Genomic DNA, 13,989 nt, shown 5'->3' with positions numbered 1-13,989 from the left:
TAAGCTCTGTTTTAACGCACTGCGTAGGATAATTAGGAATTTTTTGTTTTCTTGAATGAAGAGAAAGATTTTCCTTTAGAGAACGACCCCAAATATGTTTTCTACATTGCTTAAAATAAACTTGTATATTCAAAATTTTTTGGGGAGACCCGGCTCTTCCTAAGATATTTTCAAATACTTTTTATTTTCAAATGTTAATTTTGGAACTAGTAAACTCGAAATAATTGACAAAAAATTAGATTTTTTCTGGGTCTTATAATTGACGAAAAGAACTTGATGAAAATTTATAATTCTTACTGAAATTTACAATAAACTACTGAGACAATAGAGTCTAAACATCGGATATTTTCTTTTATTTGGGATAAGGATATAAGGAATGTTTATAAGGATTGGATAAGGGTTCAACATTTTTAGATATGGTAACTAGCGTTTGGAGATACTAAAACTCAGTAATAGGCTATAGCCCGCATTTTTCTTTTCAGTTTTACTTTTTATGTTTTTTTTTAGTTTAAACTGTAACTTGTACCACCCATTTGCTTGGCTTTTAAGCACTCTTTTAAGCTGAAACTGTATATCACTATGTTTAATCAAACTTCATCGACTACATCAATAGGCAAAATGACTTCATCATCTTTATTTAAGCGGGTTTTTTCAAAGTCATCTTCTAATCTTTTTTATTAAACGAAAACTTAAAAAGAACTAAATAATCTCATTTTTCGAAGCAACAGATTTTGGTGTCTAAGTGTTGCATAGTACTAAAAAAAATATATATATTTAAAATTCTTTCTCGTTTGTCCGTCACTTGAAAATCGCTATTTAAAGACTCAACTCTTCTTTCATAAAGCGTTTTAATATGGAACTAAAAAAAAAAAACGTATTTTGGAGGAGGTCAAAGGTGATATCCCAGATCTTATTAAAGAAACACAGACATGACAAGACCACAAAACGTCATTGAACAAGGTATTAAAACTTCTGGGGATCTTAGTAAAGAAACGTCAGACATGACAGGAACGCAAAACGTCACTAAACAGGATATTAAAACTCCTGGAGATCTTAGTAAGGAAACATCAGACACAACAGGAGCAAAAAACGTCATTGAACAGGATATTAACGCTCCTGGGGACGGAATATCAGTAACTAATGACGTAAGCCAGTCTGCATCAAAACATGGCGAAAACACAGCAAGAACCAAAAGGCAAAGGCGTAGATTTCGAAGGAAAAGGATGAATAAGTTGTTTTGGGAATGCGCACAGAAGAATATCTCTAATCAAAAGATAAGCGATAAATATCAACAGGATCTAGAAAGTGTGGTGAAGACGAATCCTCGTGTAAACCTCTTTTTAGTTCTTTATTTGTATGCCTTTTATATCGGCAGATGTAATGGTTTACGTAGATTTCAAAGATAGACGATAAACGTTGGTACATGGTCTTTATTAAATAACGTGAGAATACACATAGAGAAAATAAGGTAACACAAGAACAACTAGCTACGACGAAGGCGAAAGATGTACTGCCATTCCAAGTATACACTTGGTCCCGACTCTCTAATATCGGAAGTCCCAGTGATTGGTTGTTCACTGACCTGAGAATAAAAGGTTCACACGATAAGCTTTGGTCCTCCTGGAAGACCTCCTAGAGAAACCATTGTTGACATATGCATTGCTAACTCTGTTAATAACAAGACACCAGGAAAAGCGTTCTCGAATTCGTGTTTCAAATACTTTACAGATTCTCCCCCCTGCTTTAAGTTAAATATCCCAGATTTGGCTTACCCCCTTCTCATTAAACCCTCAAACTTTAATTTAATTCAAAACATTCAATATCCTTCCCAAATTATTCACTTCTCACCTACTAACATTCTACAGCATAAACTAGTAAACAATTACATAATATAAACACTACACAATACTTGCATAAGTAAACTAAAAGCCGTAGTCGGAAACTGGATATTTTAACACGTCACTTTTCTCTGTATACTTTAAAATAGACTTGCCACCCTGCGAGGCATCAGTACCATCTCGCAGTGCAACAAAACCATCCCGTGAGGCATCAACCTCATCCCACTGGACCTCAAAACCAGCCCCCTTTCCACCTTTTTTTTATGTCTCTACATAACTATTAGCGCTACGCATTAAAACCATCCCGTGAGGCATCAACCTCATCCCACTGGACCTCAAAACCAGCCCCCTTTCCACCTTTTTTTCTCAACCCACGGGACCTCAAAACCAGTTCCTTTTTCCTGGGTAGCCAACCCGCCCTGCAAGGAATCAGTACCATGTCGCAGTGCAACAAAACCATCCCGTGAGGCATCAGTACCATCCCACGGGACCTCAAAACCAGCTCCCTTTTCCTGGGTAGCCAAACCGCCCTGCGAGGCATCAGTGCCATCTCGCAGTGAAACAAAAAAAACCCTTATCATTGAGTCCAAATTTCACCCTCGTCAGCGCAGAAAGAAATTCATCAGAAAAAGAAGACGTGTCTCCTTTCCCCACTATCTGTTCATATTGTTTTTCAACCTTGTACGCATCACCTAAACAAAAAAATTTCCGCACTATTCTCTAACAAATACCGTTTGTAGGACGGTCTGATTCCCTTCTGGAATAAATTAAGAGCAAATTTTCCAAGGACTACACCACCATCTCTGGCTTCTAAGAACACCCTACATGACCTTCATAATTTTTGCATCCTTCTATAGAATAGATATGCCCTTTCATCCTTAAATTAAGCCATGCCTACAAACTCTGCAACCATTTTGCCTACTATTTTGCCTGGGGTATATGCTACAAGTAATACACGTTTTAAACTTGACAAATTTATAATCGAGGGGAGTCAAATAAAAGAGTTGGAAATATGCCATTTATCATCCACTGTTTTACAAAATCAAAAGCAACCTTTTTGTTATATCCTGTTTTCGCCGGGTCAAATATAGGAATAATAACTGACATATTGAGATCAAAATTTGAAAAAGCAATTATTCTAAAATTTTAAATGTTTGTTTTAAACACAGCTGTGTAATTACGGACGCCAGATTTTGGGCAATAAACTTCACCTTTAACAACAAGGGTCTAATAAAATTTATTGGGTTGTTTAGCCGTGTTAAATCACTTACGAAAGATAGTCTGTCCCAAATCCAATTGCAGTTGGTCTAAATTAAATCACTAGCGTCAAATGTAGTCACAATTGAGAATTAATTTTTGATTATCGAATTCAAAATGTTAAACTTTGGTTGGAAACTGTCCAATGTAGATTACACGTCGACTGTATAAAATCAGGTAAAAAAAAAACCACCAAACATAGAATGGATAAGTGAAGGTAGAAATCGACCTGAGACTCTCAGTTGTAAAAATTTGAATTAGTAGGTAGAAGCTATCGCGAGGAAATCCATATTAGGCATTGTGTAACAGCCTATTTCAAAATGTTCATTTAAAAGAAAGTGTTTTTTTAGAAGGCGCTTTGAATAGAAGAAAGTTCAATAGCTCGTAACGTTTCGATGTCTCATTAATCAGTCTTTTGCAGTATTTGCGGCTCAATATCACAAGCAATTTTGGTAGCGGGCGAAATAGCTCTTCAATATGATGCCAGTATTTAGCGTAAGATGTCGTAAGTACTTATAACGATCACTCCAATGTCACTTGGAGGTTTTCCCCTAGTGATATATGCTCCGCTAGTTTTAACCGCTTGCCACCACTCTGTAAACCACTTTTTAGTTCTTTATTTGTATGCCTTTTATATTGGCAGATGTAATGGTTTACGTAAATTCCAAAGATAGACGATAAACGTTGGTACATGGTCTTTATTAAATAACTTGAGAATACACATAGAGAAAATAAGGTAGCACACGAACAACTAGCTACGACGCAGGCGAAAGATGGACTGCCATTCCAAGTATACACTTGGTCCTGACTCTCTAATATCGGAAGTCCCAGTGATTGGTTGTTCACTAGCCTGAGAATAAAAAGTTCACACGATAAGCTTTGGCCCTCCCGGAAGACCCCATAGAGAAGCTATTGTTGACATATACATTGCTAACTCTGTTAGTAACGAGACACCAGGAAAAGGCTTCTCGAATTTATGTTCCAAATACTTTACAATCGTAACGATTTGAAATGCTTGCCGGAAACAAGTAGTGAACAGGATATTAAACCTCCTGGGGACGGAATATCAGTAACTAATGACGTAAGCCAGTTTGCAAAACATGGCGAAAACACTGCAAGAACCAAAAGGCAAAGGCGTAGATGTCGAAAGAAAAGGACGACTAAGTTGATTTGGGAATGCACATAGAAGAATATTTTTAATCAGAAGATCAAGCGATAAAGATCAACAGGATCTAGAAAATGTGGTGAAGACGAGTCTTCGTAATTATTTGAAATGCTTGCCGGAAACAAGAAGTGACAACCAAGGTTATAGAAGTAGAGGACAAGCAGTGCAGCCTAACAAAAATGAAGGCTGTACGCAAAATTAGGTTAGAGGAAGAGGAGGTTCGGACTTTAACAGAAGTAGAGCGAAACCTGACTTTAACAGAGGTAGAGGGAGGTCCGACTGTAACAGAGGTAGAGGAATATTTACCTTCAATAGTAGCACAGAAAGATCCAACTTCAACAGAGGTAGAGGAAGTTCTGAATTGAACAGTGGTAGAGGAAGGTCGGTAGAGGAATGTCTAGGGTCAGGAGTGAAACAGGAAGGTCCTACTTTAACAAAGGTAGAGGAAGTTCTGACTAGATTTTAACAGCGCCAGGGGAAGGGCATATTCGAACATAGGAAGAGGGAGAGGAATTACCTACAAGATAAAAACAGGCAGCACAAGCTATGCTCAAAGCAATAATAAGTTCAAGGAAGATTCCTTCGATACCAAAGTGAATAATTTCCTCGATACAGACAGAAAAAATGTAAAATTTAAAAGAGGAAGAGCGACTGGCTATAGTAGGAGCGCAGATGAGGAGAATGAGGGAGAGAGGCGGAGCTACAATAGAGAAGGTTCCCACCCCATCGATGCACAAAACTTCCTTGGCTGAGGCAGAGGAACTAGAGACTTCAACAGAGGCAGAGAAAGACAAGATTTTAAATGCGATAGAGGAAGCAGCCATATTATTGTCGAGGAAGAGTGTAATCAGGAATGATGAGTATGGAAACACTTCCAACACGTTCATCATTAATAGGGTTGGCTTTTCGGGATAAAAGAGGAGAGACAAATATTATGATAAAAAAGACTGTGTTGAAATTTCTCAGTTTATCAGTAGTATTTAAACGTAATTTGTTGTAATATAGTTGTTTAAAGGAATTAAAGTTTACGGTAACAAAAATATGATTTGTAATGTTTTTAACCATTTAACAACACCGGAACAGTTCCGGCCTTTTATGCCCAGCTTATCCTCGTTAGGGCATTTGTTGGGGTATATGTGTCAAATATACATATACAAGTACGAACATATAGTCACATTGTTTCCGGCTTGAGAGCATGAAATTATGTCTTACCCGCCTAATACTTGAGCATTAGAACATTGTTTTTCTTTTTTGCAAAGGAAAACAATCAAACCACAAGTTTCAACATCCTTTGCGATCAGATTGTGTTTTCTATGTTCATCCGATTATCGTGACGCGATTACTCTATGTTCTGTTGTTGATCCTTATATCGTTCATTGATCGCCTACCCATCACATTTTCGATAGGGGGCTCCCTGGCTAGATAACATATATACATGGAGAACCAATACAATATTTTCCTTACGAGTTGGCTTTTTGGCCCAATTTAGTCTTTTCTGGCCAAAAGAGGGTGTACATCTAACCCCAGGTATGTTGAAGTCAGAAAAGACGAAATCTAGTTTAATCCTTGCTAAATTAGTATTCTAAATATCTCCTAATTTTTTGGTCGGCGATCAAAGTTAGTTTATAAAATGAAACTTATTTACAGAGATGAGTTTTTTGGAGTAGCATATTTGCAGCAATTTTTGCAGGAGGAATTTTGATGAGTAGCATATTTGGTAATATTTTGCAGTTAATAGGCATAGTTATCGGGATTTTAATCGGAAGCCCATCTTTTAAAATAAATTACAAATAAAACAGTTTTTTATATTAAAATTTTGTTTTTAATATAAATTTAATTTTAAAATTTTATTTTTAGTTCACTTTCTCTTAACAAAAGTAAAGAGCGAAGCTATGTCTTGAGCAGAGCAACAAAACTAATATAAATTATAATGAAAAGTTAACAAAATGTTAATATGAGCAGATATTCAGCTATATAAAAATGAAACCAATAATGAAGATATAATGTACCAAAAATTTACTGGCTGGTTCCTTTACTGGCTGCGTCCTCATGATTACATCTACTTATAAGTGCATGAAATAAAAAACAACTATTTTTCCCGATAAAGGTAAAGACGAACATAAGATTTTAAACAAAAAGAAACTATCCTGTATGTGAAGGGATTTCCCCTCCAACCCGACTCTTTATGGTAAATTATATACTGTTTTTTAATAAATGGGGATATTTCATCCCCTCAGCACTCAAACTGCATGCTTCATCCTTATGCTCATCCAGCGAATATAGGATGGACATCCTGCATTCATTCAAACGAAGGGAGACCAGAAGTAGTATATGGGGTTATACTTTGGGTAGCCCTATGTTCCAAGTTCACCTCCCAAGGGACTCTGTTGGGAGCAATGAACCCTTAATTTACTCGTATTCTAGTTGCGTAACAGCTTTCTTTGACCTTGAGCGAATGTCAATGATTTCACACCTGCGTAATGAATACTGTTATCCCCGGTACCTTGGTGCTGTTGCATAACAGCTTTCTTTGGCCTTTAGCGAAGGTCAATGATTTCAAATCCATCTAGTCCAAAATGGGAGCTTACCCCTGCCCCCCCCCCAAAAAAAAAATATTAATAATATTTTATTCCAAAACTTATGAGATCTGACCCCTGACCCTCCATGGCCCAGTCCCCTCCACCCAAAAAAAAATTATTAACGATATTTTTTCAATACTTACGAGAACTGACCCCTGGCCCTCCATGGCTCGAACCCATTCTCCCAAAAAAATTATTAGCAATTTTTTATTCCAATATTTTATTCAATAGCAGATTCATAGCTCACTAAAAAATATTTAAGAACTGCTTAAAAAACAACATGTGGATCACTTAGATACGATAGACGAGCTTCATTTAAATGCTAACTGCTCAAAAGCTTGGTTTACACAAAGCCCATTGTTATATTTAGAGCCATCTTACTAAAGTGTTCTGACAGTTCTCGAATTTAAAGCCAATTGAAAAAATATAAGGAAGAAATTGAATTTGTAAAATATTAGTAGTGATTTCATAATATTTTACATCAAGGCCCGTCTCAGCAGCTACGGCGCCACTGAGCCTTAAGCATAAATCGCGACTCCAAAGGCTTCTTTCCAGGTCTGGTTTGTCTTCAAATTATAAACATGTGCATCTATCGTAAAATTTAGTTGAACATTTTTCGAGAAAGTTCTACTTAACTTTTGGTTTTACTGTTTCTATGTATTACCAGGTTGTAGTAATTTAAATTTTCGAGTTCTGAAGCTTTTTAGTGTAATTGCTGAAATCATGTCGCTGTTGTGATGTGTTTTAATAGTACTTCATTGAAAGAAAATATGAAACGTACTTTTGAACTCCTGCATAAGTTCTTCCTGCAAGAGTGCAATTATTGACACAACTTGCCACAGAATTATCCTCAAATGAGCTGTTGTATGGAAGAATATTTTCTGTTTTATTATGCATGAAACAACCAATATATATGAGTGGTTCCTGTTGATCACCGGGACAGGTATTTGGCAGTACTGTCGGGATAATTTCTCCACTTTCTAGAGAGCAGACAAAATCCACTATTTTCTGCTTGCAAGCACTCGTCCTTGCTCGTTCTAGAGCCGACTTTGCATCCTCGGATGTAATGTTGCATTTGAACTCAACCGGAAATTCCTCAAAAACGTAATCAGGCTAAAATAAAAAGAATTAAAGAAATTACTATATGGTATCTTTTGTTGTTAGTATAAATAGACAGTAAAGACAGCTTAAAGTCAAAATTTGTGCTGCATCTCATTAAATGAAACTTTAAAATAAAATGCTTTTCTACAACAAGAAGGGAGGTATCACACAGAAGCATCGTTATTTAGGCTTGGTCTAAATGAAGGATGATAAGAGACTAACTCCTACCCTCCTTCCCTCATACCTTTTCCTATATTTAACTGAAGGGTCATGGAGAGTGAGACAGTTTTGGCATTGAAATACGGTTTTATAGAAATTTGACTCCTGCCACCCAGACAATGACCCGCCGTCCATCCTTCGTAGTAGCTGATACGTGATTATACATCACAAAATATAATTTCATGAAAAATCTAGTATTACGATTAATTTAATCAAGCATTAAGACAAATGTCCATATTAATCGTTTACCTTATGTGGACTACATGAGTTTTCAGGAACGAATGTGCTACCGTAGGGCATTACTTTTTCTGTAACTGGAAAGCTGAAGCTCAGCATGTAGTACTTTATTGCTTTAAACTTTTAATTTAAATTCAAATGAACCCTCTCCCGATCCTCTGGAACTATTGGTTTGAGTCAATCTACGCTGGGAAAAAAATAACAAAAATAAAAAATAAGCACGCATCCAAAACTTTTCTTCTGGGAAAAATACAAATTCCACATTGTTGTAAATAGGAGCTTGAAAGCTCTTCAACAAGGTACTTTGATATATTGAGTGTTTTGGCGCGATTTTCATCAACATCACTTGACTTTTGGGTGATTATTTCCTCATTTTTCGAAAATCAGGCAAATTTTCTCAGGCCCGTTGAATTTGATGCGTAACATTACCTTGAAGAATTTTATAAATTTGGAATCAGCATAAAAAACAATGTTTTTGATGCATTAATTGTTACAAAAATTCCTTTTTTCCGTTCGGGTTGAGTCAACCGAGAGTTATTCTTTAAGTTTCTACTGTTTTTCCGAACGTATTTCAATATTCGCCAAACTTAGAACACTCCCAGGCTCAAATTGGACCCCTCTTTGAAACTTCAATGTTTTGCTATGGATACTGTCAATGCTAACTAAGGATATTGCCATTATTCACTTTTCAAAGCACGAATGTTGTTACTAATGCTTCCACCCCACTTGAAGTATAACACAAAGCCATTCAATTTTAGAGTTGGCTTGTTTTTTAGAGCTACTGCAAAAAAAGGTATAGACGCCCGGGTGCTCTCCTATTCAGAAAAGATCGCAACAGTACATTATTTGAAAAAAAGTTGTTGAAGAGAAACTTTTTTTATGGTTTACGTCAGAGACTATAACAAACAGCTTCAAGAAGAAAAATTTATGAACCTACGATCCTGATATCTCTACAGAAAACATTTTCCTTTTTTCCCTGCATGGATGGTCAGGTGATTTCATCTAGTTGAAACAAACTGAAGCTGAAATACTAGTCAGTCTTGAAGATTGGGGGTCAATGAAATCTGAATGCAAATTTAAAATGATCCAGCACAATCTTACCTCAAAGTAAAGCCATTTCCAAACAAGGAGAAAAATGGCTTTGTCACTGTTCCTAAATAGAATATAATAAAATAGTAGTTTCTAGTAAATTGCTCCTTGACACAGTTTTGGAAAAAAAATGAATACACTACCGAGGGACTTCGGTAATATTAAAGTAATTTGGATGAATACAATGTAAAGATGATATTCTTTACCTGAGAGAAGCCATTCTTAAAAAGTTGTCTTCTCCATTCTCGACCAATGGTACACAAACAAAGGCTTGCATATATTTTGAATTTCAGAAGTGTTAGTTCCAGCTTTTATATTTACTATTTCAACGTCACAAGTTTGGTTTCCACGGTAAATAAAGTTTTTCTGTAACTGCAGTTTTGTAAATGAAATTTTCAAGTGAGCGAATACATTTTAGTAGTAAATAATTGTTTCTCAAGATATCAAAGTAAACACTCCCCTAGTTATATGTTGTGGACACTCCCCAACCCCCCTCTCCTTTGCACTACTCAGGGATTGTGCTGAGGCTGGTTGAAAATTCGCAGTTTGTCGCTAGATCAATTTTTCGAAAATGAATCCCACAATATGCCGCTACTTCCTAATTTATTTATTTACCTAAAGTAACAGAAACAGTAAAATGAAACTAGGAAGGACAGTACATACTTTGGCTTTAAAATGTTTCGTGGGAAGATCAGATATAGGTTTGATATCTACGGTCCACTTCCTAAGCAGCAGACAGATGAATACCACTGCAAGTTCATGGATTATTGGAGTGCGACCCATGTCCACGTTCTGTTTTGAAATAATTGAACGTTGTTACCACCCTGGAAAACACCAAAATATAACAAAGTTTTGAAAATGGGCTCTGCCAAGGTCTGCTATTTAGAGAGCTGATTATAATTATCTCAATGAAAAGAAAGCAAACAACGTCGTGCCAAAGACCAAAGAGAACGGCTGATGCCCCCCTCTGAAGATATGTTTTAAGGCTCCCAGGAGTTCTCCCGCGGGTCTTTATCCACTGACTATATTTGTAGAGTCATGCCTTGTTTAAAAGTATTTTCAACCGAAGAAGTTTGAGATAAAAAGTTTCAGTATCATAGGCACCATAATAGCACTGACTATGTAAAGAGCAATTTGCCTTTATTGTTTTTTTTTCACCAGGCCACTTTGAATGGAAGGAGTTATCGCACAAACTTCGAAGTGACTCGTTTTATTGGAAGTTAAAATTTCAAGTGGCCTTTTTCTGAATCAAAAGTAATTGGAGGGCAATCAGCCTCTTACCAGGCTTTTCCTAGCTTCCTTTTCTCTTTATCACCCAAAGACATTCGAGGTAAAATTTGGAGATCGCCATTTTCTTCAAAACAGTCGAAATGTCCAGTAACTATGTATCTGGAGATGTTATGAGCCCTAATAGCTCCAGGGACAAAATTTATAAATAATATAAGATGCTAATTATTAACAATTAGTTTCCTTAAGAATTATCCTTCTTTCATCGGCCCAATCCCCTTGAAATGTCAGTACTATGAAATTACTAGGTTTTACTATCTCGAGTTACTTAAATTGATTTTCTATATCAATAATATTTTAAAACGCGTAAATACATCATTTTACCTCCTTCAACGCCTTAAAAAATTACAAAGGCCTAAATAAAATTATTTGAGAATTTTCCTCTCATTCTTACGCCCAATAATCGAGTACACCTGCCCTGTTTGGTATCTCCAATGAATCGTCCGAAACAACAGAGGCAGTCCAAAAAAAGGTGCATTAGAATTACCTTCAATAAGGGTAAAGACTCTTATATCTCAGTAGAAAGCTATCTTATACTCCGAACCCCACACCAAATATGGGCATAGAGTCCCTAGGGAGAACACGTGGTTAATCAAAGCGATTGGGAATTTGGAACACCTGTGCTGTCAGTCATTAATCAAATTGTTTCCGAGCAAAGTTTAATAATGTCTGACAGGTACTGCTCCAGGAATAGATCCAAGTCGTTAATGTCTTTGCCTCGGAAACAATTCTACTGGTCGAACTACAAAAGATATTAATAACCAAACGCCATGGAAACAATTCTCCAAGAAACATCTTAGCGATGAATAGATTTAGCGCGGGAATCAGGTTTCTTAGTAATTTGAAATGTGACAGCGCAGGGATGCCAAAAAACAAAAGGAACACGCTGAAATTACGTTTAGGGGTTATTTGGGCGAAACCGTTTTAGACATTTTATGGAATTATTTCGGCGAAACAGTTAGAGACATTTTAAATGATGATTTTAAAAGATGATTTTAGAAGACGATTTGAGGGTAAAACTCTGTGGTCGTTATAATACACAAGTTGTATTTGAACAGTGTCGTGAGGTCCCCTACCCCAACCCCAAAGGGCTTCGATCCCCCCACCCCAACCCCGAAGGAAGCCCCGGTCCTCAAAGGTCCCCCGGGCTCCCAAAGGACTCCCGGCGCCCCAAAGGCCCCTGAGCCCCCATTTTAATACTTTTTTAAGGCTTTATTATATCTTTTCAGAACAAATTATTTTCTTAATGTCTTTCCTAAACCCATTTTACAAATTGAAGTACCCATCCTTTTCACCCACAACTTTACTATACGGCTTCTTTGAATACTCCAGTACCAAGCAATACTTTTCAATGACATTTCAGAACCAGCTCTTTTCAAAATGTCCATCCTAAACCCATTTTACAAATTGAAGTACCCATCCTTTACACCCACAACTTTTCATTACAGCTTTTTGAATGCTCCAACACCAAGCAATACCTTTCAAAGGGCATTTCAGAGCAAGTTCCTTTCTTAATGTCCATCCTAAAACCATTTTGCAAGTTGAAGTACCCATCCTTTTCACACACAACTTTACTTTACAGCTTTTTGAATACCCAACACCAGGCAATACTTTTCAAAGGCATTTCAGAACCAGTTCTTTTCTTAATCTCCTTCCTAAACCCATTTTAAAAGTTGAAGTACCCATCCTTTGCACCCACAACTTTACTTTACAGCTTTTTGAATGCTCCAAAACCAATCAATACTTTTCAAAAGGCATTTTACAACAACTTCTTTTCTTAATGGCCTTCCTAAACCCATGATACAAGTTGAAGTATCCCATCCTTTACACCCACAACTATACTTTACAGACTTTTTGAATGCTCAAAGAACAAGCAATACTTCTCAAAAGGCATTTAAGGACAAATTCCTTTCTTAATGACCTTACTACACCCATTTTACAAGTTGAAGTACCTATCCTATTCATCCATAACTTTACTTTAAATCATTTTGAATTATCCAACACTAAGTAAAACATTTCAAAGGGCATTTCAGAACAAGTTCCTTTCTTAATGTCAATCCTAAACCAATTTTCCAAGTTGAAGTATCCATCCTTTTCATCCAAAACTTTACTTTACAGCTTTTGGATACCTCAACACCAAGAAATACTTTTCAAAAGACATTTCAGAACAAGTTCCTTTCTTAATGTCCCTTCTAAACCAATTTTACAAGTTGAAGCATCCATCCATTTCACTCACAACTTTACTTTACAGCTTTTGGATACCTCAACACCAAGAAATGCTTTTTATAAGACATTTCATAGCAACTTCTTTTCTTAATGTCACTTCTAAACCCATTTTCCAACTTGAAGTACTCATCCTTTTCACTCACAACTTTACTTTACAGCTTTTGGATACCTCAACACCAAGAAATACTTTTCAAAAGACATTTCAGAACAAGTTCCTTTCTTAATGTCCCTTCTAAACCAATTTTACAAGTTGAAGCATCCATCCATTTCACTCACAACTTCACTTTACAGATTTTTGGATACCTCAACACCAAGAAATACATCTCAAAAGGCATTTCAAAGCAAGTTCCTTTCTTATTGTCACTTTTAAACCCATTTTCAAACTTGAAGTACTCATCCTTTTCACTCACAACTATACTTTACAGCTTTTTGGATACCTCAACACCAAGCAATGCTTTTCAAAAGGCATATCAGAGCAAGTTACTTTCTTAATGTCCCTTCTAAACCCATTTTCCAACTTGAAGTACCCATCCTTTTCACCCACAACTTTACTTTACAGCTTTTTGGATACCTCAACACCAAGAAATACTTTTCAAAGACCATTTCAGAGCAAGTTTCTTTCTTAATGTCCATTCTAAACCCATTTTCCAACTTGAAGTACTTATCTTTTCCACCCACAACTTTAATATACAGCTTTTTTGATAACTCAACACCAATAAATACTTTTCAAAATGCATTTCATATCAACATATTTTCATAATGTCCCTTCGAACCCCATTTTAACGGTTGAATCCGCCATCACTCTTCTACACAACTTTACTTTAATGCTTTTTGTAGACCTGTCCTTAAAGCACTTCTTTTCAAAAGACATTTCAGATCTACTACTTTAATTAGTGTCCCTTTTAAACCATATTTCCTACATGAATTAGCCACCCGTTACAAAAAACAATTAATTTTAATGCTTTTAGGATAAATCCAAACAAATACATAC

At 36.2% G+C, this 13,989-nt stretch overlaps 1 protein-coding gene and 1 pseudogene across 2 annotated transcripts in view; one reads left to right on the top strand and one right to left on the bottom strand.

Annotated features, from left to right (window-relative positions):
- Positions 1 to 13,989, bottom strand: part of LOC148940670 (xylosyltransferase Oxt-like) — a 72,210-nt gene that overhangs the window by 45,160 nt on the left and 13,061 nt on the right. For both annotated transcript variants that reach the window (XM_089104980.1, XM_089104981.1), the window contains exons 2-3: positions 10,149 to 10,309; positions 7,621 to 7,952 (exon numbers count right to left, since the gene is read on the bottom strand). In XM_089104980.1, the coding sequence (XP_088961106.1) occupies positions 7,621 to 7,952; positions 10,149 to 10,268 (452 nt within the window). In that variant the 5' untranslated portion in view covers positions 10,269 to 10,309. The remainder of the gene's footprint in view (positions 1 to 7,620; positions 7,953 to 10,148; positions 10,310 to 13,989) is intronic.
- On the top strand, positions 4,072 to 5,117 carry LOC148940671 (uncharacterized; annotated as a pseudogene).

Source organism: Artemia sp. Qi Xiang Cuo, chromosome 19 (assembly GCF_049724085.1).
Source record: "Artemia sp. Qi Xiang Cuo chromosome 19, ASM4972408v1, whole genome shotgun sequence".
NCBI lineage: Eukaryota > Metazoa > Arthropoda > Branchiopoda > Anostraca > Artemiidae > Artemia > Artemia sp. Qi Xiang Cuo.
The sequence above is the reverse complement of the archived record's forward strand: the minus strand, read 5'-3'. Positions and strand labels throughout refer to the sequence as shown.